This window comes from Triticum urartu, chromosome 6 (genome assembly GCF_003073215.2).
Source record: "Triticum urartu cultivar G1812 chromosome 6, Tu2.1, whole genome shotgun sequence".
In the NCBI taxonomy this organism is placed as follows: domain Eukaryota; kingdom Viridiplantae; phylum Streptophyta; class Magnoliopsida; order Poales; family Poaceae; genus Triticum; species Triticum urartu.
The window spans coordinates 276,349,034-276,376,146 of NC_053027.1; the positions used below are offsets into that span (position 1 = coordinate 276,349,034).

At 46.7% G+C, this 27,113-nt stretch overlaps 1 protein-coding gene and 1 long non-coding RNA gene across 2 annotated transcripts; both read left to right on the forward strand.

Annotated features, from left to right (window-relative positions):
* Nucleotides 1-991: 991 nt before the first annotated feature.
* On the forward strand, nucleotides 992-4,193 carry LOC125513207. Its single transcript, XR_007285745.1, has 5 exons — nucleotides 992-1,485; nucleotides 1,570-1,684; nucleotides 3,175-3,381; nucleotides 3,473-3,563; nucleotides 3,723-4,193. It is a non-coding gene; the product is annotated as an uncharacterized LOC125513207 (long non-coding RNA).
* Nucleotides 4,194-10,684: 6,491 nt separating this feature from the next.
* Nucleotides 10,685-12,207, forward strand: LOC125513206 (bisdemethoxycurcumin synthase-like). Its single transcript, XM_048678239.1, has 2 exons — nucleotides 10,685-11,002; nucleotides 11,113-12,207. Exons 1-2 carry the CDS (start codon nucleotides 10,789-10,791, stop codon nucleotides 12,093-12,095), a joined length of 1,197 nt encoding a protein of 398 aa, XP_048534196.1. The 5' UTR covers nucleotides 10,685-10,788; the 3' UTR covers nucleotides 12,096-12,207.
* Nucleotides 12,208-27,113: the final 14,906 nt, after the last annotated feature.

Sequence of the window (27,113 nt, forward strand, 5' to 3'; positions counted from 1 at the left end):
CCGATGTGTGCCTTCATCTACGATGTGTCCCCGGGGTTGGAAACCCCGGCACGACGCGTCGTCAACAACATCTTTTTCCTGGCGCACCATTACTTCTACACCACCGTGCCCATGCTCACTCGGCACCCCCTAGCGCCCGCGGCTCCACGGCGACTTTCTCGACACCAGTCACCCCGACTCAGCCTCGACCACGGCATTCTTCGCACGGCTATCTCGACCACGGCTCCACCACCCACGCTCTCGGCTACCTTGACAACGACACAAAGGGCTACCGCCTGCTTGAGCAATCTCGTCGGTTTTCACTCCAGCCACGACTCCGCGATGCGTCGACCGTTACGACTGTGAGGGGGTGTCCGTCGGATTGTCTTTGGATTCTTCTCCAGTCTCAATGTTTGCGTCGCTACTGTTGTGACTGCGGGGGTATTGAGTATCGTGATTAGTTAGGAAACATAAGATAAACTAGGAATTATTCTGGCTTGTCTTGTACTCCAAGTTGATCATGTACTCCTATATATATATATATATATATATATATGCCCACGAGGCTCGAGCAATATAACAACTATTCCACCAAATCCCTCTCTCCCTTCTAACATGCCGTACCAAAATTATGGCAAGATGGGACCGCTAAGACCTGCAGTGGGGTTGGCGAACGTGCCTGCACTCGGGCGTCCCGTATTTAAGCTGGATATGAGCAGTTTTGACTGAGACGCGTCTACATGAAATTTTTGTGACCGGTCAATGACTAGGTCGTCCATCCGAGCGTTTGAGCCGGGTATGGACCACGCGCACGCGGACGTAGATGATCTCTACTCCTAATGAAGCAGTTGGTAGGCTCTGCCGGTCAATTTTCATCCCACGAGAGACGGTTAATTTTCGTCCTCGATCCCACCTCCCGCTACCCAACGATTCCTCCCTTCCTCCCTCGAGACAACAAAAAAACGATATGCTACCACGAGGCCATTGTGAAACACTACGGTTCATCTACAGAAAATCTTCCTAAAAAAGTTCTACGACGTAACCTACGAAAATTAGCCAGACGTTGCCCGTGCGTTGCGAACGAGCGAGCGAAGCCTTTGCCCTCGAGCGACGCCACACCAGATCCTTCGCCCTCGCAGCCGCCGCCGACCCCCTCCCTCAAACGCCGCCTCCCGTCGCTGCCGCCCCCGCCACCTCCCGTCGCGGCCGCCCCCGCCACCTCCCGTCCGGCCTGCCCGGCCATGGCAACACCGTCGGCGGACTCCTCCTCCCCCTCACCTTCTCTCCCTCTCCCAAGGGAGGGAAGGGAATGGAAGGGGTCCGGCGGCAAGGGGAGGCAGCGCCCAGATCCGCAGCCGCACCGGCTGCAACCATGGAGGTCCGACCCGGCTGCAGCCATGGACTGAGACGTCCGAAACCCTAGCTACCCGTGGAGGTCCGACGCCTCAACCTCCAAGGAAAGGACGCGCGTTGGCTGCAGGCCATCTCCGGCGACCTCCGACCATGGTGCGCGCGCCTCCTTCCCTTGTCTTGTCGGTTTCTTCATGCCCCTCCTTGTGATTCCTTTCCTTTCCTTTGTTTTCTGTGCAGGTTGCTCGGATCTGGACCAGCTGCTGCTCCTACTGCTTCAGGTGAACGAGGACGAGCCCTCCCTCATGGCTGTTGCGGCTGCCTACTCCCTCCTCCTACCCCCTGGCCTGGTGTGGTGAGCTCCACCCCCTGGCCTGGTCTGGACACAACTTGGTGGTGTTTGCTAATGTGCACGTATCCGTCCAGTCTGAACGTGTGTGCAATCAAATTGTTGTATATTGTGTTGTTTGATTCTTGCTTGCTTGCTTGAGCAGAGGAAAATCGTGTATAGACAGACACAATCATTGTTCTTTATTTTTGACAGCCCAAAGTCATTCTTCTGCACCACATAATTCTAATTGCTCGCTTGTATGGATTTCAAGTAATCTCTCTAGCATCCTTATTATAACAAGTGGTTTAGTGCATGTTATTTATTAATGAACTTGATCAAAACTTCTTTATTTTAAGTACATTTGTACTTCCAATTTATTCATCCAATTTGATTTGCAAACAACTTGCTTTTCTAGCATGGTCATTTCTTGTTGGCATTAGAAGATATCTCTGCTTCACATTATCACTTGCAATATGGATTGTTCTTCAAAGTGGCAAATGTCGCATCATTACTTACGGTTCTGCCGATTGTAGGAGAGCAGTATTCTTCCATCCCTAATAAGAAATAGCTGCTAACTAAGCGCATCAGTTAGAAGAGAAGTTAGAGCTGACGGGAGTGGTGCTAACAGTTTCCATAATAATAGGCTAACAGATAAATATATATCTTCTGATTTTTCAGATTTTGTTGTTCAATCCAGTTAAATCTATTAGCTTACTGTTTGTGGTATAACTATTTCTAGAATTTACAATGTGGTTTCCATGCCTATTGATTTAACTTGATGAGAAAAATTAAACCTATGTTATTCAAAATTTAGTGGGGACCGTTCTTGATTTTTGAATGCACTGCCTAGAAGGTAGCTCTGAATAAATCTTCTATAAAATAAACATATTTTATTGTTAAATTCTGTATTTTTAGAAGCAGATACCATTCATTGTTTTTTCGTTTACAACTGCACATGTTCGGTATGTGTCCATATATGCGGTACGGAGTTTTAGATATGAAGCAAACAGTTCAAGGTATTTCGTATTGGTAGAGCTTAATCCATGATGTGTGATGCTTTCTAATGGCACTGTAGATTGTATAATTTAACATATAACTCGTTATAATTCTGTTAAGTCGTACTTATACATCTTACAACCAACATGTGTAGTGATCTACTCAGCCACCTTCTTAAAAGTGAAATTTCTTGCCAATTATAGCTGCATGCAAGAATTGATTTTCTATCTGGTAGCTATTACTCCCTCCGTTCCTAAATATTTGTCTTTCTAGAGATTTCAACAAGTGACTATATACGGAGCAAAATGAATGAACTTACACTCTAAAATATGTCTATATACATCCGTATGTGGTAGTCCATTTGAAATCTCTAAAAAGACAAATATTTAGGAACGGAGGGAATAGTATGTTTTAGAAGGGAGATTACTTTGCTTCAAGCTACAGGATGTTGTGATCTTTGTTTTTATTGCCTTCTTGTATTTCTGACATTGACTTCCTTCTTTTCCTTTCATTCTCAGTGAACAAAGGAAGCCTTGCGCCAAGGAGAAGCGGACGTGGTGTTCGACTAGGCCAAAGAGAGGACAGGAGAGGACCACAGAGAGCAAAGGAGAGGATAGAGTCAGAGCGCCGTCACTCAGCCGTGGGTAAATCCGGTCATGCTGCTTCAGGTTCAGGGTCTGCCTTGCTATGATACAATGCGGGAGGAGATCAACATGTAGAGCAAGGTGCGTGCCGGCCTACTTCTTCTTCAAGCTGTTGTTCCATTAGAACCGCCATTGGTTGATTTTGATGGCTAATTCGTCTCTGAATGTGCAGGTCTCCTGGTCCAAGTCCCCTGTCAGGATGTGGTTCAACATCAAGGGCAAGGCGCAGGATTTCCATGCGGATAACGATGCTACTACCCAAGGTAAACAATGCTTTTCTCCCAAAGATAGAGTCAGAGTAGGATTCTGCTTTTCTCACACTATACCTTTTGGATTTTAAGTTTTAATCAAGGGTGTAGTACAGCTCTAGACACCAACTATTTTTCTCGCATTTTGTTGCTCATCCTTTGTGTGTGATCCAGGAAGGTTCCCCTTCGTTCAATGCATTTGAGATTGCCATCATCATCATCCCGTGCCTGTAATTTCTCACTTCCGTCGGACGCTTCCAGTCCATGTTCCAAGCATTGATTCAGAGGCGCATTAGCACCAATCAGGTCCCCATCAAAAGAACGTCTTGTCTCTTCACATAGGACATGGCCTCCTCCAAGCCTCAGTTCATCCCTTGTCTGAAATCAATTCAATGGTGTACAAGTACATAGAACGTCCCAATCAAACATTACTTTTTCCCAAGTAACACACGCAGTAGATGTTATGTTTGTCCGGAGCTGCCTAGATTTTTTTTGTATATGCTTCTCATGTCAGCAACAGATAGGAGTAGTTTTTTTTTTAACGTGGTCAAGTTTCTACTTTTGATCCCAGGGACGAAGAACTACTGAAGAATTTGTCAGTTTTTCCTTTGCATTTTTGCTGCCTCTGTTTAGTCCAGGGGCTAAATTTTGTGTTAGTGACGCAGGACGGGACGAAGGTGATTAACGGAGGACCAGCTGCTTGTAGAGGGACACAGGCGCTGCCAAGAAAAGCAGAATTGGTACAGTTAAAGCATTTGGACCACGCTCCCCCCTCTCTCTCTCTTCATACATCAAAATTGCAGCTACCTCTTTTCTTTCTTTGTTGCTGCTTGGTCAGAGCTCTCTTTTTAACTGCTATGCCTCTTTTGCCAAATATAAATATAAACAATCTACTTATCCGATTGTTTGTTGGAGCAGCCCAACTTATCTGATTGTTAGTTATTATGTTTATGTTGTTCCTTATGGGCCTACTTCAGAACGGTCGTTGAAGCGAAATATCGATCATGTTCGTAGATCAGGGAATGAATTTGATGTGTCACGCCTGACAAAAGCCCAAGATTACAGGTACCACCTGTTCACTGTCTGTGCTCCTACATTGCAATAGGGATCTGCTGCGCTACTGTTCATGTTATTCAGATCATATCACGTTAGGTGGTTTTCGTAATTCTATTCGATGGCGCATTCTGAGACGTCATTATTTTGCTTCCTTATCTGTGCAGAATCTTTGTGTCGACGTGGAATGTTGGTGGCCAATGCCCATCAAGGGGGTTAAATTTAGATGACTGAATCCATTCTTCACCCCTGCTGATATCTATGTGCTCGGATATCACTTATTATGAGGACACTAAACAAGAACGCTGGGTCTAGCATTCATGCTGGCTATCACACGCCATTCCCTGTCCCTGATCCGGTTGTGGAACTAGATGCTGATTTTAAGGTATCATTGAGAAGACATGATAGCTCATCATTTTCCACCACTATCATTCCGAAACCTGAGTCGGAGTTTAAGGGTTTCAGGAAATGATATGTTCTCACAACCAATATTGGCCCGTAGGTTTAGTGTGTGCAACCCTGTTAACATAGGAGTCAGGCCGAGCGATTTTGATAGAAATTTCAAGTGTATCGGATCACCGGTCGATGAGTATATTGAGGAGGATACAAGTAATGGAGCATATTTTTCACCATTCCCATATGGCTATGGTACTTAAACACCTATGGAAAAAGATGAAGAGCAGCCAAATACTTCTAGGTATTTTCTTTTGGCATGTACCATTAAATTTCATATGCTTGTTCTTTAAATATCTTAATATTTCTCTTTTAAATGTTAATATATTTAAAATTATCTGCAACTATTTGTGCTCAGCAGTCCTATCCTACCTTCTTGATGATGCTTCTGTTAAGTTCATGCAGTAAGACAAATATTGTGTTTTTACCAGGTGTCTAGGTATTGTTTGGTTGCCAGCAAACAGATGGTTGGCAGATTTCTCACAGTTTGGGTACCAGGTATATAACCAATTAACTCTGAAGAGATGAAAATACAAATTAGTGTGGTATATTGCCGGTTCTTTATCTTATGCTTGTCCATGTGCTTTTTCCCCCTAGGTTGATTATGGACCACATCAAACTTCTAAATTATAAACTAGATATCATGTTCAGCGTAATTTGGCACTAATTTTCCGGTGTGCTATTTCCCATGTCCATCTTACTATCCAGCTGCTTGCTTGTGGTAATTCTGCAAACACTAGAAAAAAAATCAAATTTATAGGTTGTTCATCCACCTTATAATGTTAATTGGAGATAAGACCATAGGAACAGTTTGAGGCACATCACATAATTATTCTGTATGAACTGCCCTAAAACTAATCATATTTACATTTGTAGGGGCTAGCTTTGCTGATGTATATGCCGACATGATAAACTTGATATACATGCATACTTTAATGTCAATTGGAGATAAGAGCAGCCTCATAGTCTGGGGTGCATCACATAATTACTATGTATGAACTGTCCTAGAACTAATCACATGTACACTTGTAGGCTTCAGAGTGTTGTTTCTGAAGAACCACATTCAAGTCATTAAATTGATTTTATGAAGAGATTCTCTCAGTTCTTGCATATTCGATGTTTCATGTTTGGCCTGCTTGGTAGCAACATAGATTCTCTACAACGTGCTAATGACTTATGGGATGATACCATCATCATATTGTCAGGTCATATACCTCCTATCTTTTATGCAATCTTGAAGTTTATTTACAAGGATACAATGCATGTTTTCCTGATCGAGTGATCACTCGATTATGTGTTCAACCGAGATCTGGAAATTAGGGTGAAAGGGTCAGTACTTACACATAGGGTTATAACTATAGCCAAGGATATATTCAACATATATAATTTCAAGAGAATACCAAGATATCCATTTAGTTCTACCAATCCCATTTGCCTCATAATTGTTTTTGAAATGTTTTAACAAAATCAATTCAAAACTTTTCCTTATTAGTCCGCACCAATTTTAGATTTTAAAGTGCCTAATTTTAATCAATAAGGATCGTGACATCGCAAGGCTTGAATTTTTAGACTATGTTCAGTTTCTATGCCAAGCTGGAAATTTGAAGATAAAAGTTAAGGTGTACTTCAGGTGTCAACTATCAATACTAAAAAAAGAGCCTTCATTTTTCCATTGGCTACGACATCAAACATGTGTATCCTACCATGTAGGAGTACTTGTTCCAATTCATGGCTTTCATCTTTCATGCGTGTGTCTTCAAAGTTTATAGGCAATTACCACACATAACTAACCAAGCCCCTCATCATGCTCGTGGTTAGTCATTTTAAAACCTTTCTCTTTTATCTGTTGTGCGCTCATTGAGCTATTCTATCATGCTTGTCGTTTGTTGTCAAGGTGAGTTGAGGCAGACAGCAAGGGCTGAGGTTGAAAAATAAATTGCCATTGTGATGCTAAGCAAAATATCAGGTTCTAATTAGTGGAGGACTACAAAAGTTAAAGAGGTCTTGATGAGATGATTGACATGACATGAATAGTTAATTTGACGTGTATCATGGGCACTTCTTCATTATTCAGTTGCCTCGCTTGAATTTGTGGACCAACTGGTGGGCATAGTTCAGTTTTCACAGATAGCGAAAGCTGCAAAACTGGGTGTGCTAGATTTTGTTCAAAGTGCAAACTTTTATTTGATAAAGCCGGTCAAGTTTACTTGTGTAGATCAATGCAGTACCAACTGTAAAAGAGTTACAACACAAGGTGAAGAGTCTCCTTTTTGTATTACACTGGGATTGAACCCGCATGTTGCTAGGGCAACCCTCTTTTATTTTGGTCTTTAACTCTATTTTCTGGTGTATCTTTGTTTATTGAAAATAGTTTTTGCCCTGCCCTCGACAATTCGCAGTGTGTGCACGACATCTTATATACACTATGGCCCTGTTTGGTTCAGCTTTTATCGACGGATTCCGCTGCCGCGCAGCAGAATCTGAACCAAAGGGCAAACCCAGCAGAATCCGATTCCAGAAATCCGCTGCCAAAATTTGAACCAAAAGCGGAAGCAGCCCAGGACGTGCTTTCCAAAATCTGATTTGGATGCGGGCAAAAATCTGAAAAAACTGTATCAGCTGGTTTGTCAAATGACCTATATCTTTTTCACATCAGATTTTTCACAACTGCTTTTAGAAATCCACAACCGAACCAAACAGGGCCTATGGCTGGCTAATTTAGATAATTACCACCTATGACCACTATCTTGCCTATTTTTCTTGTGATGGCAACCATAAGTAGAGGGTTCAGCAAGGCATTGAGAGAGACAGGTGGCAACTTCTCTACATGTAAAAAAACTATAGATAGAGTGTGTGTGTGGGGGGGGGGGGGATAGACTTCTAGAATTTACGCCAGATATAAAAGCGTATGATTACGTGTGGACGTGATGGTGGAAGGGAACTCGAGAATTAGAAAGGTGGAGATAGTGGGTGAAGAAGTATGTCTCATTATCATCAGAATATGAATATGCTCGCATTTAGCGTCTCACCAATGAATATATATTATATGTGAGCTTATTTATCCCCTCAAAAAAATATGACCTTATATTTATTTTAATATTGTTTATACATGTCCACTTTTGAGATCAGAGATGAAAACTAATGGCTTCCAATGATGCTTTGAAAATGCCGATTGACAAAGCTTTATGAAGGACCGGACTGAAAAATTGTCTTGTTTTAACAATCAGAAGAGATGCATACACATAATTATTCTTTATATATTTCTTGTGCATGATAATACAAAAGGTGTGTTTCTATATATATTTGTTTTTGCAGAGTATCAGAGAGATGAAGATGGATTACGATATTCAAATAGAATTCATTGACAAGGGTGTTCAGGCTATGTTGTTGAAATGGGTCAAAAGTCCATTAAGTTTTATACAACAAAAGGCCCGTGGCAACGCACGGTCATGTCACACACACTGATGAATTATTGGCATGGGATAATCTCTAGCTAGCGAGCACCTAGCCTGTTTGCTCCATAAAGCACATCTGCACATATATTTTGTACTGTAAGCAATTCCTTTATTCGCCTTCAAAATCTAAATAGTATGGAAATCAGGAAAATTATATAGCTATTTGGGTGTATCTCTACTCCTAATGTCAGGGTTATTTTATCAACTACTGGGTTGTTGATCGACATTACGGTTTAATTCTTACACGAATTAATGTTGACTCGATTCCCTGTAGTAGGTTGAGAGGCTTCTCCTCTCATGATTTACTCAGTAGTTTGCTTGGCTCCATGATCCTCATGATTTCTTTAAATTTTTCTGTAGGAGCTCGATAAAAAATAACCTAAGAAAAATATGTCGTTCTTCTCTACAATGGTTGCGTGTGGAATTTGAGGAGAATCTGTGCACCAACATCCGACTGCTTGATGTTGCTCTGATCATATTGTGTAAATATATTTCTAATAAAGCAATCGCCCCATGGTGTACATGTTAGAAATAACAAGATGTAATCATCAAGTGTGAGAGATGGCAACATCATGATGGGATGGTATGTACTGTTGTGCTCATCAATAGGTTAGTCTTTCGTTCTCTTGTAGACAGATGTTTTTTGTTATGCAAACAATTAGGAAATATCTAATTTCTATGTACGTCCAAATATATATAAGTGGTTGTTGTTAACACTGAGTTTGGATTTGTTAATGGTCGCTGCATTTGGTCTATCCCGAGCCTCTGGCTGTGGATCATGTTCTTTTGATATCCGCTTGGCACACTATGTTATCTCTGGTTGTGGTTGTGGTTGGACTTCTGGTATGTGTTACCTCTAAATTTGCAGCAAATAGCATTTCATTAGAGATGGCTTTGCAGCAAATTGCAAATCGCGCAAACCAAGCCATCGCCGCCTCGTCGCTCTTGCCGGGAGCAACAACAACCGCCGGTCTCTTCTTAGCCGGCATCTCCTCCATCCGGATGCCCTGCGGCACGAGCCACTCCGCCACCGCATGGGACTCGACCTCCGGGATGTTTAGGTCCGTCTTCGGCCGTCCGGCACGCCACACCACCACGCCGTAGGCACACGCGGCCTCATCGGCGGTGGGATACGTGCCGAGCCACCGACGCTGCCCGGCATCAGAGAACTCCAGTCCGAAGTTCTCGGACGGCTTCGCCCTCATGCCGAAGAAACCGGACTTGCCCTTCGGCATCTTCTTCGACGCCATAGGGGAGCGGGCGGCGGCTGAGCGGGGAGTGTCGTGGTTCTAGGTCTGACAGTAGTGTAGGGGGGTAAGTATGGAGAGGCAAGATCTTAGCTGTGGAGAAGTTGTAAGCACGCAAGGTTTACGAGTTCAGGCCCTTCTCGGAGGAAGTAATAGCCCTACGTCTCGGAGCCCGGAGGCGGTCGACTGGATTATATGAATATGGGTTACAGAGGTGCAAACCCTTGTCTCGGAGGAGGGGGTGGCTTATATAGAGTGCGCCAGGACCCCGGCCAGCCCACGTTACAAAGGGTTCAATGTACATTAAGGCAGGGCGTTACTGATAACGCTAGTAATAAAGTGTTATGATGACCATAAAAACTACTTAATGATCGACCGTTAGCGTGCGGAGTGACTTCAGGTCTCTTGGCCGTTGAGTGGCTGGATCTTGGTCGAGTGATTGCTTCTTGGTCGAGCGTCTTCGAGTCTGTCGAGTGGAACACCTCCAAGTCGATTGAAAGGTGGTTTCTTCTAGAGATGTCCTTGGGTAGGGCAGTTAGGACAGGTCCATGATCCTACCCTAGGTATATAGCTTCATCAGGGAGCGGGGCGGAGGCGGACGGAGCGGGGCGGAGGCGGACGGGGCGGGGCGGCGGACAGACCGGAGAGGAGGCGGACGGAGCAGGGCCGGGCGAAGGATGGACCGGAGGCAGAGGCGGCCGGAGAGGAGGCGGGCGGGGCGGAGGCGGCCGGAGCGGAGGCGAACGCAATGGGGCTGCGCGGCGGCAGGCGGCGGCCTAGGCGGAGTGGAATCAATGACGGGGGTCTGGATCTACGGTGAGGCAAGCCCTTAAAAAATTAACATGTAACTCTTGCAAACTATTTCAAACACGGGCACCCTACCAGTGCTCTTATATTCCTACTATATCGACCACTTGTAGCTCTCCGTTAATAAAAGAACATGCCGTGGTACTATATATAACTCGCTAGCCCGCGCTTGCTCTAAACATCCATTACCTCCAAATCAAAGCTAAATTCACCCCGCATACCTAAATGGCACTGCTCGGAAATCTAACAGCAAGCCCCACGGCCGCCATCATTCGTAAGATGCGGCAGGCGCAGCGCGCCGACGGCCCAGCGTCCGTGCTGGCTATCGGAACGGCGAACCCGGCGAACTGCGTGCGCCAGGACGAGTACGCGGACTACTACTTCCGCGTCACCCAAAAGCAGCACCTCACCAAGCTCAAATCCAAGCTCAACAGAATCTGTATGCGACATCTTCAATTACTCTGTTAGTCCCACTGTAAACCCGTGAGACTGATGCATGCTCGCGCGTTTGCTCCCATCCCATGCATGGCTGCGTACGTGTTTGATCAGGTGACAGGTCGGCCATCAAGAAGCGCTACTTCCACCACACGGAGGAGTTGCTGCAGCATCACCCGGAGTTCATCGACCGCACGTTGCCATCCCTAGATGCCCGGATGGACATCGCGGCCACCGCCGTTCCGGACCTCGCGGCAGCGGCAGCGGGCAAGGCCATCGCGGAGTGGGGCCGCCCAGCCGCCGACATCACCCACCTCGTCGTCAGCACCTACTCCGGCGCCCACATGCCGGGCGTCGACCTCCGCCTGGCCTCCCTCCTCGGCCTCGACCCGTCCGTCCGCCGCACCATGCTCTACCTCAACGGCTGCTCCAGCGGGTCCGCCGCGCTCCGCGTCGCCAAGGACATCGCCGAGAACAACCGCGGTGCCCGCGTCCTCGTCGCCTGCGCCGAGCTCACCCTCATCTTGTTCCGCGCGCCCGACGAGGCCCACGTCGACACGATCATCATGCAGGCTCTCTTCGGCGACGGCGCGGCCGCCGTGATAGTCGGAGCCGAACCCGACGCCTCCGCCGAGCGCCCGATTTTCGAGATGGTGGCCGCCTCGCAGAGCGTGATACCTGAGAGTACGCACGGCGCGGTGGGGCGACTTCGGGAAGACGGGCTCGTCTTCAACCCTTCCTTCGAGATGCCGGCGCTGATCCGGGAAAACATCGAGCAGTGCATGGCCGACGCAGTCGGGCCGCTTGGGTTGAGCGGTGGCTGGAACGACCTTTTCTGGGCGGTGCATCCCGGCGGGCGGGCAATCTTGGACAGCGTGGAGGCGGGACTCCGGTTGGAGCCCAAGAAGCTGACGGCAAGCCGACATGTACTCAGTGAGTACGGAAACATGTCCGGGCCGACAGTGATCTTCGTCCTCGACGAGATCCGCCGCCGTCGTGAGCATGTGGTGGGTCGCCACGGTCTGGGTGTATTGCTTGGGCTCGGACCGGGTGTCACGGTTGAGACGATGGTGTTGCGTGCCGCCTGTGGTAGCTAAAACTAGTAGCTACTTCCTCCGTCCGTCCTTATTAGTCCCTTGTATTTCAATTTTGAACCGAATATGAAACAACTTTATTTAATAAATATATGTGTTGTAAATTTGATCATAATATGTAAAAATGTATTGTCTTTTTTATGTACGCTCTACTCTCTTCATTTCAGTTCAAAGGGTCCAGCCGAAAAATCTCTTCAATCAACGCATATGATGAGTGATAGAACAAATTTTGTAGTTTGCAATTATGCGCAAAAAAAAAATGTAGTTTGCAAAACTACTCCCTCCGTCCGACGATACAAAATGTCTTGCAAGCTGTCTTCTGAAAGCATTGACTTCATGACCTTGATTTGTTGGTCTTGGCATTCACGATGATCATCCTTGTCCTGATTGTATTTGGTCGAACACAGTGACGACATAAGCGTGTTATAACTTTTTGAAGGCATTACTGTGGAAAAATCAACTTAGTTGTAGGTATTTCATACATAGCCTGTAATAAAGCTGGCATAATTGTCAGTCCTTCATTCTGCTAGTCGGTGATTTTAGCCTTGTTCCCGTGCATCAACTTTAATACAATAATACTGTATATATTTGAAGATGCAGAGGCTAGAAGCCATCTTTCTTTTTTCTAAACAAGATTGTACTCCTTCATTTTCAGTTTAAAGCGCCTATCTTGATAAAAAGCAATTTCTTAGTCCCATTTTTTACTTTTCTCCATCCTATGTTTATATTTTAAGCCATATTAAATCACTGAATGCAATGATTAGATGAAAACACACAAATGCATGTATAACTGCTGCTGCTCATTTAGGCTAGTCATAGTGAGAGTAATATAAGTAGTAACGTAGATGCCATATAAACAAAAAAGATGATGTGTCATGTAATTAAAGAGGAGAGAGACAAATAGAATAACATAATATGTTACCATCACATAGCGGTTCCCAATACAAAATGAGTCTACGAAGCAATAAATGAAGATACGTATATTACTACACCTATATGACACTTCCCGCTATGAAGGTAGTAACACGAACTAGTAACATATGTATATTACTAGTCTAAGTTACTCCCCACTATGACTAGCCTTAGTGGTAATGTATGCATGCATTGCACTTCATGTAGATTAATGCGTCGACAAATATTATGTTTCAGGGAAAACACACCTACTTATTAAATACTCCCTCGGTCCCACAATATAAGACGTTTTCAGAGGACTTCCTCTCGTCTTCTCCCCTTTTTTCTCCAGACTTCATCGGCAAATGCGTGGATTCGCCTCCCCTCTGCCTGCCACTCTGGCGGCCGGCAGAGGGGAGAGGAATCATGGTGCCTCCATTCCAGTTAGTAGTTTACGTTAAGGTTTTTTCGTCCTCGTAGGTGCGGCGCTCGGGTAGATGGCGGTGTTTCTTCTTCAAGTCTGTCTTCCGAGATTCAGTCCCCCTCGAGTTTGTCCGTTTGGACGTAGTCGGCAGAGCTCTGGTGTAGAATCATGTCATCTCCTTGGGGCGGTGAGGTTACGGTTTCTCGTCATGTGATGAGACTCGGCGCAAGTTGCTTCAGATCTATGCAACAGTTCAACGGTGACAACTGCGGCTCCAGGATGCTAGTCTTTAGAGGCACGTGCATGAAGACTTCACGATTGTCATCGGCATGGTCAAGTCGGCTCCGGTAGGGGAGCGACGACAACGATGTGTCAACGGCTCCTTCTGGCGGCAGTTGTGGTCGCTCTGTCGTCTCAGAATCTCGATGTAATTTTTATTGTGTTTGAAATGTTTTATACTTTTGATATACTTTTATAATAGATTTGGTCCTTTTCGAAAAAAGAAGATAACGCTTTCGACATGGAAACAACGCAAGTTCATCGCTGTGTGACAGGCTAATTAATGATAGTCGTAACAAGAGTTTTCACCACCGGACATAAAGCGGCATTCTAAGCACCATGCAAATGGATCTTCCAAATATTGCACTAACTAGTAATCCACGTAGAACCACCGTTATCTCCACCTGGCTGTCAAGGAGCCGCCAAATTCATGTTGTTGATCTGATCGATGCAACCGAAGCTCGAGTCATACATGTCCATACCATCCAATCATCTATGCGATGAACCACGGCGATCACATGTCATGTTGTAGTCAACACATAGTCGGCAAGCTTTAAATCTAGAGCAGGCTCCCTTGTGAAGCCGGATCGATCCCACCACCGCCGCAACTAAGGTCATCGTCCTAGCCTCGAAGGTCCTCCTTCGACGGCTAGATTCAGGCGAGCATGCTCCTATACTCCGCCACCAGCCACCATGGGCAGCCACCGCAGTGACCTAGAGGCCGAGTCCCACCATATGCGCTTGCCATCTAGATTTTGCATGTCGCGTTGGCAAGGTGGCTAGGGGAGTCTCCTCCGAGTGAGGAGACGTGGCTGCTATTGCTGTCTATTGGATGGGCTTTACCCAAAGAAACTTTCTCTCTGCTTTATATATAAAGCATTGACCGGTCACAATTCAGATACAAACGCATGTCACCACAACACACGTATAGACCCAAGGTAGTATACAAATGCGTTGAGCGCAGCAACACAAACCCTAGTACTACAAGAGCAACCGGAGTCCTCGACCATGAGCACGTCACCGTGAAGAGATGAAACCACATATAATGAACCGTTTGCTCCAAGGAGGCGCCTTCATGAAGGTTACGACACCAAAGCGCCACCACCGCCCGACCCGAGGATCAGAATTTCCCCTGGAGCAACACGACAGACAATGAGAGACGCGACGACGCCATGAAGAAGGGAACGAGCTTTGCCGCCGCCAGTCCATCCGAAGATAGATCAGATTTTCACCCCGGTCAACACTCATCATCACCGGACGCCACACCCCAGCAACCATGCCGCCCACACGATCATGTCCAGTGGGCAGCACCTAACCACGGGCTCTGCCCATGAGCACCGTGAAACTACCAGCCTGTCAGCCCTGTCCGACGGCGATGAAAAGAAAGAAAGAGGAGAGAACAGATCAGGGCAGCAGCAACTAAGACTTCGCCCGGGCCATGCTCTAGAGCGGCGTGGGTGTCCATTTATGTTGTGTACACTTTTGTTAAGACACGAGGAGAGAACAGACAAGGGCAGCAACAGCTAGGACTTCGCCCAGGCCATGCTCTAGAGCGGTGTGGGTGTGCATTTATGTTGTATAAACTTTGTTAAAACGCGGTAGTTGTTGTTACAATATACTTCTTCCGATTCTTTTTACTCCGCATATAGTTTTGTCTTAAGTTGAATTTGAAGAAAATTGACTAAGATTATAGATTCAGCATGGAATTAATTTTCATATTGTATATCCTTAATATTGCATATGTTGATTATTTCTAATATAAACTTGTTCAAATTTTATAAATTTTGACTTAGATAATTTTATATGTGGAGTAAAATAAAATGGAGTGTGTACGTCTTGCAAGCGTGGGCCACTCGCAACAACGAACTGTATGTTGACTTCCTAACGCGCCTGTTGAGATAGCTAGCATTATAATATCTGATTGTAATCACCCAGTTTGATTAACGAAAGTCTCTTTCCCACGAAAAAAACAATGGAGTGTGTACGTCTTCGCAGGGTTGGAGCAGACACATCACAAACTCGTTGGTCATGTGGGAAATGCATTTACGTATGATGTTACATAAGGGCGGCCGCGTCACATTGGAGGAATGCCTTTATCGGCCGGGTCGTGGTCATCTTGTACGCTTCATTTCTCCAAAGAAGAATTTGTCCTCTCCACTCTGTTCGTTTTTTTTTTCAAGAACATGCAGGAGCGTTGCATGTCTTTTCAATTAAGGAAAGAGGGAGTCTCAGTACAGAGTAAATTACACTGTCAAAGCCGCCATCGAGGCCCAGCGACCAGGCTCGCTCTAGCTTCTAGTGAATCTGAAATGGATGGCCGCCCTCTACCGTAGCATGAGTCCACAGGCGGAGCTCAGCCCTAATAAAAGATATAGTGGAGGCCGGCGGGGACACCTTGCATTCGAAAACACGGCTATTATGAACCATAGCGTGGCTATGACTGTTACAGTAGTCTTTATGGTATACGATGTCTAGTCTAAGTCAGTTTTGTACCCCTACTTCAAGTCGGTTTATATCTTTTTATATGCTCTTATATACCGCATCAAATCAATCAATAAGCAACAGTTTTATTCAGTTTTCATGTTATCAGATACCGATCCCAGGGTCTAGGGTATGGCTCCGCCTACGCCGCCGCCGCCCGGCTACTTCGAGCGCCGGGCCGCGCTCATCGCCAAGGCTGCCAACGCCGCGGCCGCTTTTCTCTAGGTCCTCACCATAGCTCCACAAAACTACCCTACATCCATCCTCGCCGCATCAATATCTCTTGCCGACACAATCTCCGATGTCAGCCTCTACATCCCCATAGTTCTTGATCTCGCCACCCACAACTACTACCATTGGAGACATCTCTTCGATCTCCACCTCGGCCGCTGCAACCTGCGCTCGCATGTCGCCGCCAACTGTCTTCCCCGCCCTGACGATCCGCAATGGTTGAAAGACGATCTCGCGATCGTCCAGTGGTTCTACACCCGCATCACCACCGAAATCTTCAACATGCTCGATCACGACAGCGCCACCGCTGCCAACATCTGGCACTCCCTCCGTCAGCTCTTCCAAAGCAACATCGACGCTCGGAAAAACGCTCTCCGCACCGAGCTTCGCAATATGGTGCAAGGAGACGCCCCGGTGAACCTGTTCTGTCAGCGCATTAAGACCATTGGTGATGAGCTCCGCGAACTCGGCGATACAGTCAGCGACTCACATCTAATCAACATCGTCGTTGTCGGCCTCAGCGAAGACTTTGACAAGCAAGCCTCGTTCATACCGATGATACGGTCTCCTCCTACCTTCGCTGAAGTTCGTTCCCTGCTACAACTCGCGGCGGAAACACAAGCTCGCAAGGACTCTCGCCCCAAGGTCTTTCATGCTGCGGCTCGTCCTCCTCTGTCGTCTACACCAGCGTCGCCTTCCATGTCGGCTGCTGCCGCTGGGCCGTCCGCATCGTCATCTGCTCAACCGCCCCCAGGCTGGCGCCCTAGTCCGAACTACCGCGACAAAAACCCTATCTACAGGCCGTCGTCGACTCGTTTGGTTCCGCCTACGACATCACCAGCACTGAGTCCTGCACCACCCACCAGTACTCCATCTGCGGTTGCATGACGGCCTCCTCATGATCCTTGGACGGGGCTCGTTCAGGCATGGCCCATGCCCTGGTCCGCTCCATCCGCCCTCGGTGCTCCGCCGGCATACTCAGGTGCCTGGCAACCCAGCCTTCGGCCGCTTACTGGTGCTCCCGGGGTTCTCAACCCCCGACAGCCGGCCAATGCCTATCACGCCGCCCTGACGTATGCTCCTTATGGTCATTGCACCACCGACAGCGGCGCCTACTACACACCTCAGCCGGCCCTGCTCCCGACGCCACCCTCACCACAGCCGGCCAATGCCTCTCACGCCGTCCCGACGTATGCTCCTTATGGTCACTACTCCACTGACGGCGGCGCCTACTACACTCCCCAGCCGGCCCTACTGCCTTCACCATCATATCCGCTGGCACTGCTCCCGACGCCACCCTCACCTGTGACGCCGAGCTGGGATCAAGCTGCTTTTCTCCAGGCCATGAATAACTTTGCTACACAAGGAAACTCAGGTACGGATTGGATCTTCGATTCAGGGGCCTCTAGTCATATGTCTGCATCTAGTAATTGGTTATCATCTTGCACTAAATCTCCTTTCCCTTCCATTACCGTTGGAGATGAATCATCTATTCCTATATATTGTGTTGGTCAGGCTCAACTTCCCTCTTTCACTAAACCTCTTTTACTTCGCGATATTCTAGTTGCACCCGCCCTCATTAAAAATCTTATTTTTGTTCGCCAATTTACTTGCGACAATCTAGTTTCGGCTGAATTCGACCCTTTTGGTTTATCTGTGAAGGATTACCTGACCAAGGCCGAGATCGCTCGCTTCAATAGCTCCGGTGATCTTTATTCTCTTAATGGAGTTCCTGCCGCCACCCCTCCAACATCCATGCTGGCCTCCGTCGATCTCTGGCATCGTCGCTTGGGCCATCCCAACCCTGGTGTCTTAGCTTCTATGCTTAGTGAATTTACCATACCATGTAATAGGGACTCTCATAATTCTGTGTTTTGCGAGTCATGTCAATTAGGAAAACATGTGTGTCTTCCCTTTAGTTCCTCTAGCTCTTGTAGCACTTATCCCTTTGAATTAATACATTGTGATTTATGGACCTCTCCCATTGCAAGTGTTTCGGGTTTTAAATACTACCTTGTTATCCTAGATGATTTCACCCACTTTGTCTGGACTTTTCCTCTACGCAACAAATCCAAGGTCCATTCTCTCTTTCTTAATTTTCAACGCTATGTGTCTGTTCACTTCTTCCTCCCAATTCGCTTTATCCAATGTGACAATGGTCGCGAGTTTGATAGCATTAAAAATCATACTTTCTTCTTACAACATGGCATCTTGCTAAGGTTCTCATGTCCCTACACATCCCCTCAAAATGGTAAAACCGAACGTTCTCTTCGCACCCTCAATGATATCATTCACACTCTCCTCATTCAATCATCTATGCCTCCCAAGTTTTGGGCTAAAGCCCTACACATGGCAACCTTCCTTCTAAATATTCGCCCTTCTAAAACTAAACCCAACACTACTCCCTATTATTCCCTCTTTCTTTCCCATCCCGACTACTCCGCGGTTCGTATTTTCGGCTGTCTCTGTTTTCCCAATGCCTACGCCACTTCTGCAAATAAATTTTCACCATACTCTATCCCATGTGCCTTTCTTGGCTTCTCTGACGAGCACAAAGGCTATCGCTATCTCGACCTTCACACCGGACACGTTCATGTCTCTCGTCATGTCACGTTTGCGGAGCACATTTTTCCTTTCTCACAACGCACTACTACACCATCAAAACACCCCCTCTCCCCGTCCTTTCCAACTATATACTCCCCTACCTGCTGAACACAACACACCACCACCACCACCACCATTAACACCCGCCATAGCCGATACCAACCCTACCCTCACCCCACCCGAGACGTCCCCAACACCTCCGACCCCTGCTCCCCCCCCACCCCCCCCCGCCCCCACTCCCACCCCCTCCCCCCACCCGCCCCTTCGTCCGACTCTTCCGCTGCGCCGGACTCACCCGTACCCACCATACCCCCTCGTGCTATTCCTACAGCAGCCCCGATTAATGATCATCGCATGCGTACTATGGTCAAATCAGGATTTCATCAACCCCAAAACCGCCTAATCCTTCATACCTCCGTATCTCTCACTTCCCTCCCAAAGAATTACAAAACTGCTCTACTTGATCCCAACTGGGCCGCTGCCATGCAAGAAGAATATAATGCTTTACTTCAAAACAACACCTGGCAACTTGTTTCTCGTCCTCCCAATACAAATATTGTTTCTGGCAAATGGATTTTTCGCCAAAAGTTCCACTCCGATGGGAGCCTCTCACGATATAAAGCCAGGTGGGTTTGTCGTGGCTTTTCTCAGCAACAAGGAATTGATTATGAAAAAACCTTTTCTCCTGTTGTTAAACCTAGCAGCATTCGCACCGTTCTTAGTGTTGCTGTCTCCTCTTCCTGGCCTATTCACCAACTTGATGTTAAAAATGCTTTCCTCCATGGTTCCCTTCAAGAAACTGTCTACTGCCAGCAACCTCTGGGTTTTGAAAATCCATCCTTTTCAACTCATGTATGTCTTCTTCAGAAATCTCTCTACGGTCTTAAACAGGCCCCACGAGCTTGGTTTCAACGCTTCTCCTCCTTCATCCAAACAATAGGCTTCACTCCATCTCTCTCTGACACCTCTCTTTTTGTGTATTATCAAACTTTTGACACTGCCTATTTACTTCTTTATGTAGATGATATCATTCTTACCGCATCCTCTCAAAAGTTCTTAGATCATATTGTCTCTCTTCTTAGGTCTGAATTTTCTATGATTGACCTAGGACTCCTTCATCATTTCTTAGGCATTGTTGTTGTTCGAGATTCCTCCAGCCTTTTTCTTTCCCAACACAAGTATATTCTTGATCTTCTTAATCATGCTAGTATGCTTGACTGTCAATCATCTCGCACTCCTGTCGATACTAGTTTTAAACTTTCGGCTACCGGTGAACCCTTTTCTGATCCTACTTTCTATCGTAGCCTAACAGGTGCTCTCCAATATCTCACCATTACTCGTCCTGAAATCTCTTTTGCTGTTCAACAAGCATGTCTCTATATGCATGATCCCCGGGTTCCTCACTATAATCATGTTAAACACATTATTCGGTATCTAAAAGGAACTCTCAATCATGGTATCCACCTCAATAATTCTTCTCCAAACTCGCTTACCGCATACTCTGATGCAGACTTGGCTGGTTGTCCTGACACTCGAAGGTCCACTTCCGGTTTTTGTGTTTTTCTTGGTAACAATTTGATTTCTTGGTCTTCGAAAAGACAGGTTATAGTCGCACGTTCGTCGGCCGAGGCTGAGTATCGCGTTGTGGCACATGCCGTTGCAGATACAATATGGATTCGGCAGTTACTCCCCGAGCTACACATGCCTATTAAGCAGGCCACTATTGTCTACTGTGACAACATATCAGCAGTATACATGATCGGCAATCCAGTTCAACACCGACGACAAAGCATATTGAGATTGATATTCCTTTTGTTTGTGAAAAGGTTGCTCTTGGTCAGGTTCGGGTGCTTCATGTTCCCTCTACGGCTCAGTTTGCTGACATTTTCACCAAGGCACTGCCTACTAAGCTGTTTCAGGATATATGTATCAGTCTCAACGTCGTCGAGCCTGCCGTTGATACTGCGGGGGGATGTTAGAGTAGTCCTTATGGTATACGACTTCTAGTCCAAGTCAGTTTTGTACCCCTACCCCAAGTCGGTTTGTACCCTCTTATATACTCTTGTATGCCGCACCAAATCAATCAATAAGCAACAGTTTTATTCAGCTTTCAATGACGGTGGTATTCGTTTGTCCTCTCTGTCTAACTGTCACCGCCTCCACCATGTGTGGCCACCAATCTGTCAGGCACTTCATGCCATTCGGTGTGAATCGATGTAGTCCCAGTGGAAGTAGCATGTTGTACCAGACCTCGCGCGCGTAGGGGCAGCCTAGGAGCATGTGTGTAGTGTCCTCGTCTTGCTGACAGCAAAGCTAGCAGACCCGTGTGTGTGGTAGATTCCATCGTGCAAGCCTATCGGCCGTCCATAACCTAGCCTGCACCGCGAGCCAGGCGAAGATTTTTACCACAAGAGGATCCCATGATCGCCAGACCTAGTCGGCACAAGGTGTGCACTCCCTACCGAGGAAGAAAGCGGCGTACGTGTCTCGGGAGGAGTATCGACCGGCCGCGCCAAGGCGCCAGGAGAAAACATCAGGTGAGTCGGAGAAGGTGACTGCTTGCACCTCTACCCATATCTTGAGGAACTCAGCGATGGCCGACACCGTCGGAGGGCCACCGTGCGTCCTGCTCCACGGCTCAGAGTTTCCCCTAGAGCAACACGACGGGCAATGAGAGCCGCGACGACGCCTTGAAGAAGGGAACGAGTTTCGTCGCCGTCAATCCATCCGAAGATAGATCAGGTTTTCACCCCGGCCAACACTCACCACCACCGGACGCCACACCCCGCGACCATGCCGCCCACATGACCATGGTCACCGGGCAGCACCTAACCACGGGCTCTGCCCATGAGCACCGTGAAACCACCAGCCTGTCAGCCCCGTCCGCCGGCGAGGAAAAGAGAGAAAGAGGAAAGAACATACCAGGGCAGCAGCCTAAGACTTCGCCCGGGCCATGCTCTAGAGCGGCGTGGGTGTCCATTTATGTTGCGTACACTTTTGTTAAGACACGAGGAGAGAACAGACAAGGGCAGCATCAGCTAGGACTTCGCCAGGGCCATGCTCTAGAGCGGCCTGGGTGTGCATTGATGTTGTGTAAACTTTTGTTAAAACACGGTAATTGTTGTTACAACTCCTTCCTATTCTTTTTATTCTACATATAGTTTTGTCTTAAGTTAAGCTTGAAGAAAATTGACCAAGATTATAGATTCAACATGAAATTAATTTGTGTATTGTATAGCCTTAATATTGCATATGTTGATTATTTTTAATATAAATTTGTTCAAATTTTATAAATTTTGACTCAGGTAATTTTATATGCGGAGTAAAATAAAATGGAGTCTGTACGTCTTGCAAGTATGGGTTACTCGTAACAATGAACTGCATGTTGGTTTCCTAACGCGCCTGTTGAGATAGCTAACATTGTAATATCTGATTGTAATCACCCAATTTGGTTAATGAAAGTTCCTTTCCGGTGCACACCCGCGCACGCGACGGCCGCCGCAGGGCTGGGCACATAAGATCGCCCTAGCTAGCCACCGCCTACCCAAAAAGCTAGGGTTTCTCTGCCTCCCACCGGCACTGTTGCCGGTCCGTCCCGTCTCCTGTGGCCTTAGTGCCATGGGGGTGGAGTGGATCCGGCCCTTGCCGGTGGGAGAGCTTCGTTTTTAGATTTTTTTTTTTAGATTTGTTACGGTTTGTATCCTATTCAGGATGACGAGACGGCGGCGGCTCCCTGAAGATGGAATAAAGGTCTCCCCGCCTAGCCCCCGTTCCGGTGATGCGTCTAGCATCTTCGGTGGGCGTGTGGAGGTGTGTCTCCGGTGGATCTGTCTTTGATGGATTTGCTCGGATCGGTTCGTCGTTCGTCTCTGTTCGTGTGTCTTCATGTTGGATCCGTCTTATCTACAATCTTCATCGGCGGCGGTTGATGTTCTACTGCGTTGGTTTTATGGGGACTTAGCACGACGACTTTCCGACTGTCTACTACAACAAGGTTTGCGCGGCTCCGGCGAGGAAGGGGCGATGACAATGGCGCGTATTCGGCTCGCTTCAGTGCTTGTAGTCGTCGCTAGGTGGTTTATGGATCTGAATGTAATTTTTATTATTTCTAGTGTTCGATGTACTATCATGATTAAAGATGAATAGGTCGAAAGTTTATTGAAAAAAATCCATTTCCGGTAAAAAAAACAATGGAGTGTGTACGTCTTGGCAGGGTTGGAGCAGACACATCACAAACTCGTAGGTCATGTGGAAAATGCATTTAGGTACTACTATGATGTTTACGTAAGGGCGGCTGGGCCACATTGGAGGAATGCCCCTATCGGCCGGGTCGTGGCCATTTTGGACGCTCTATTTCTCCAAAGAAGAATTTGTCCTCTCCACTCTGTTCGTTGCGTCCTGCTCCACGGCTCTGTTGGCTACGACTCCCCATCGAACGAGTAAGCAAGCACGCACCAGCCCAGGCGCAATGGTGGCCTCATCGGTCCTCGCGCTGCGACGAGGGATTGGATTCGGAGAGCACCATGAATGATGTTGCCGACGGCTCACCGTGGGGAAGGGTGATAATTAGTCACCTCGTTTATTTTTCGTAAGAAATAATCAGTCAGTCAGTCAGTCATTTCACCCAGAAGTAAAACTTTTTTAAAAAAAACTGTCGATCTATTCATCTTCAATCATGTCAGTATAACGAACACCAGGAATAATACAAATTAATTCAAATTCATACACCACCTAGCAACGAATACAAGCACTGAAGTGAGTCGAAGGGCACCGCCGTCATCGCCCCTCCCTCGTCGGAGCCGGGCACAACTTGTTGTAGTAGACAGTCGGGAAGTCGTCGTGCTAAGGCCTCATAGGACCAACGCACTAGAACAACAACTGTCGCCGATGAAGAAAAGTTTAGATCGGAAGGACCAACCTGAAGACACATGAATAAAGACGAACAAAGACCGGATCCGAGCAGATCCATGAAAGACAACCACGATTGAATCCCGCGAGACCTGTCAGAGACACACCTCCACACGCCCTCTGATGATACTAGACACACCATCGAGACGGGGACTAGACGAGGAGAATCTTATTCCATCTTCAAGAAGTCTTCATTGTCTCGTCTTATTAAGAAGAATATAAATCCTAAAAAACTTGAGAAAGCACCTGAAAACGAAGCCCTCCCGCTAGCGAGGGCCGGAATCCACCGCGCACCCATAGCCCTAAGGCCACAAAAAACATGGGAGATCGGCAGCGCCGCTGACAGGAGGCAAAAACCCTAGCCTCCTTTTCTTGGAGAAGAGACAAAGGGATACAAAATTTGACATAAGAATTTGCTCTGCAGTTGCTTCCGTCGACTGCTGGCAGCAGGAGAAAAGTCTCTCTCTCTCTCATCCAGAAGTAATTAAGAAAGAGCGATGCTGTGACAAGCTATGCTAGCTTTCAGCATCTCTAGCCGATTCCTTAAAATATAGTTAAAGAAAATCGCCAAGTAAAGCTTGATGGTATAATTTTACTTCTCTAAATTTTGTCTGTTTCTAGCCGATCTCAGAAATTTAGCAGAGTAAAACACAAATTCGGACATGATGTACACAAATTCAATTGAAAGAACTTACTTTACTGAAGTTTGACGTCTAGCCATAATATTTCACATTGCCATCAATCAACGCATAGTCTACTAAATTAACCGAACTAAAACTTACTACTCTAGTCGCTATCCGTACCATGCACCAGCGACATCCAGACCGTCCTAGATATCCCACCGCTCATGGGATTAGGCCCTGTGCCGACGCGGAATATTCTTCTAAATTAGATTCTGAAGCCATCTCATTGTCATTGTCGCCTCCACTTCGGTTGCCTCTGTTGCCGCCTCCACTTCTGCTGCTTCTGGTACTGCTGTTGTCCTCGCTGTCGCTTGACAACATAATGACCTCCGCCCCCGCCCTCCACCCCCACCCCACGCAGCTAGATGCTCGTACAGGCGGAGTTATGCCTCCACTTGCTCTGGGTAGAGGCGACGGAGTTCTGCCAATGTACACCTCCACTTGCTCTAGCCAGACGTGGCTGCGCCGGTTGCCGGTCAATGAGTGAGATCTGACTGCCAGGAGGGGGAGGACATACCGAGATGTGGCACTGATCTTTTGCAAGGCCAAGGCGATTTGCCCTCAGATGAATCCATCCAAAATGCAGCGGCACCGGCGGCCAGGATGCGTCAAATGCGACGCCGATAGGGAGGGCAGTAGATCTGCCGATTTAGGCGCCGACGCCGGCAAGAGAGCACCAAATCCGGGTGGGGGAGTAGCACGGCGGGTCCTACTAGCGCTGGTGGTGGCCGGCGGAGGCTAGAGGGGAGGTGCCAGAGTAGATGCCGCGCGGGGTGGGGTGGGTGTGACCGAGGGAGGTGCCTTTTTTACTCGGGCAGGTGGGCGTCGAGTAAAAATAGGAGCCCGCGGTACCGAGGAGTAAGTTTTTTACTCCTCTAACCGGTTAAGGAGATCGGCTAGGTGTCGGTTAAGGAGATCGGCTAGGTGCCAGTTAAAGGAATAAAACTGGAAATTTACTCCATAGAATTTTAGGGGATCGGCTAGACATGCCCTTAGGGCATTGTCAACGCCGACCCTGAAATGTATCCTTCCATTGATGCATCCGCAGACAATGATACGCGAGTCGTCCATCCAACTGTTTCCACATACATTTCAAATGGAATTGGAACAAACTAGACGATTTTCATGCAAACTGGTTGATTGTGATGACTGCATTCATTATATTTTTGACATATTTCATTAAACAAAAGCATACAAATCCTAACCTACACCAAATCTTCGCCAACGCCTATCCTCCAATTCCTTATTATTCCCCTGCGTGTCCATGTTCGGCGGCCATGACCCCCGGGAAGTGAAGCTGCAACCACCGTCGAGGAAGGGTAAGACGGGACACATACTGACCCACTTATGCGACACGATGCGCCGTCATCTCCCATGTCATACTATTTCTTGTCGAAGTCCGTGGCATGGGGGTCGCCGGTGGAGGTGAGGTCGATGATGGAGGTGGATGGGTCAGTTTTGTGGTAATAGAGGTGCTAATGGTGTGGAGTTCTCGGTGGTCCCGTGTGCAGTTGTCGGTGGTCTCGTCCGTGACCACGGATACCCACAAGTATAGGGGATCGCAACCGTATCCGAGGGTAGTATTTCACCTAAATTTATTGATTTGACACAAGGGGAGTCAAAGAATTTATAAGTCGTAGCAATTGAGTTGTTAATTAACCACACGTGAGAAATAACTTTAATGGCAGCAATTTATTAGTAGCACAGTAATATGATAGCTGTAGTGATAAAGTAACAGTAGCAACATCAATAGTAACAAGTTTGCAAAACAATAGCAAAAGTAACTTTAGCAAAGGCAGTAGCAGTAAAGTGTAGGCATGGAACAACAATGGTAACTGGATGAAATTCAATATGTAACTGTCACAACTTAGAGCGGTACACAGAAGTTCCAATTCATCAATCATATGTAGGAATGCATCCTGTATATGGTTATACGTGGTTATAGTAAGAACTTGCATGACATATTTTGTCTTACCCACCTGTGGCAGTGGGGTCCTAATGGAAAATAAGGGTAATTAAGGTGTTCCTTTTAATAGAGAACTGGAACAAAAGGCATTAATATAGAGTGAATACATGAACTCCTCAAGTTAAAGGCATTCTCGAAGAGTATCTCAATTATTGTCACCTTAGGGTCTACAGTTCAGAACAATAACAGGTGCATACAACTTTCATATGAGATTAATAACACAAATATATTCATGAAAACATAGCATGTTCTGGTCTTAAATCATGGCACTTGTGAAGGAAATATGCCCTAGAGGCAATAATAAAGTTGTTGTTTATATTTTCTTATAGCATGATAAATGTTTATTATTCATGCTAGAGTTGTATTAACCGGAAACTTGGTACATGTGTGAATACATAGACAAACAGAGTGTCACTAGTTTGCCTCTACTTGACTAGCTCGTTGAATCAATGATGGTTATGTTTCCTAACCATAGACCTGAGTTGTTATTTGATTAACGGAATCACATCATTAGATAATGATGTGATTGACTTGATCCATCCGTTAGCTTTAGC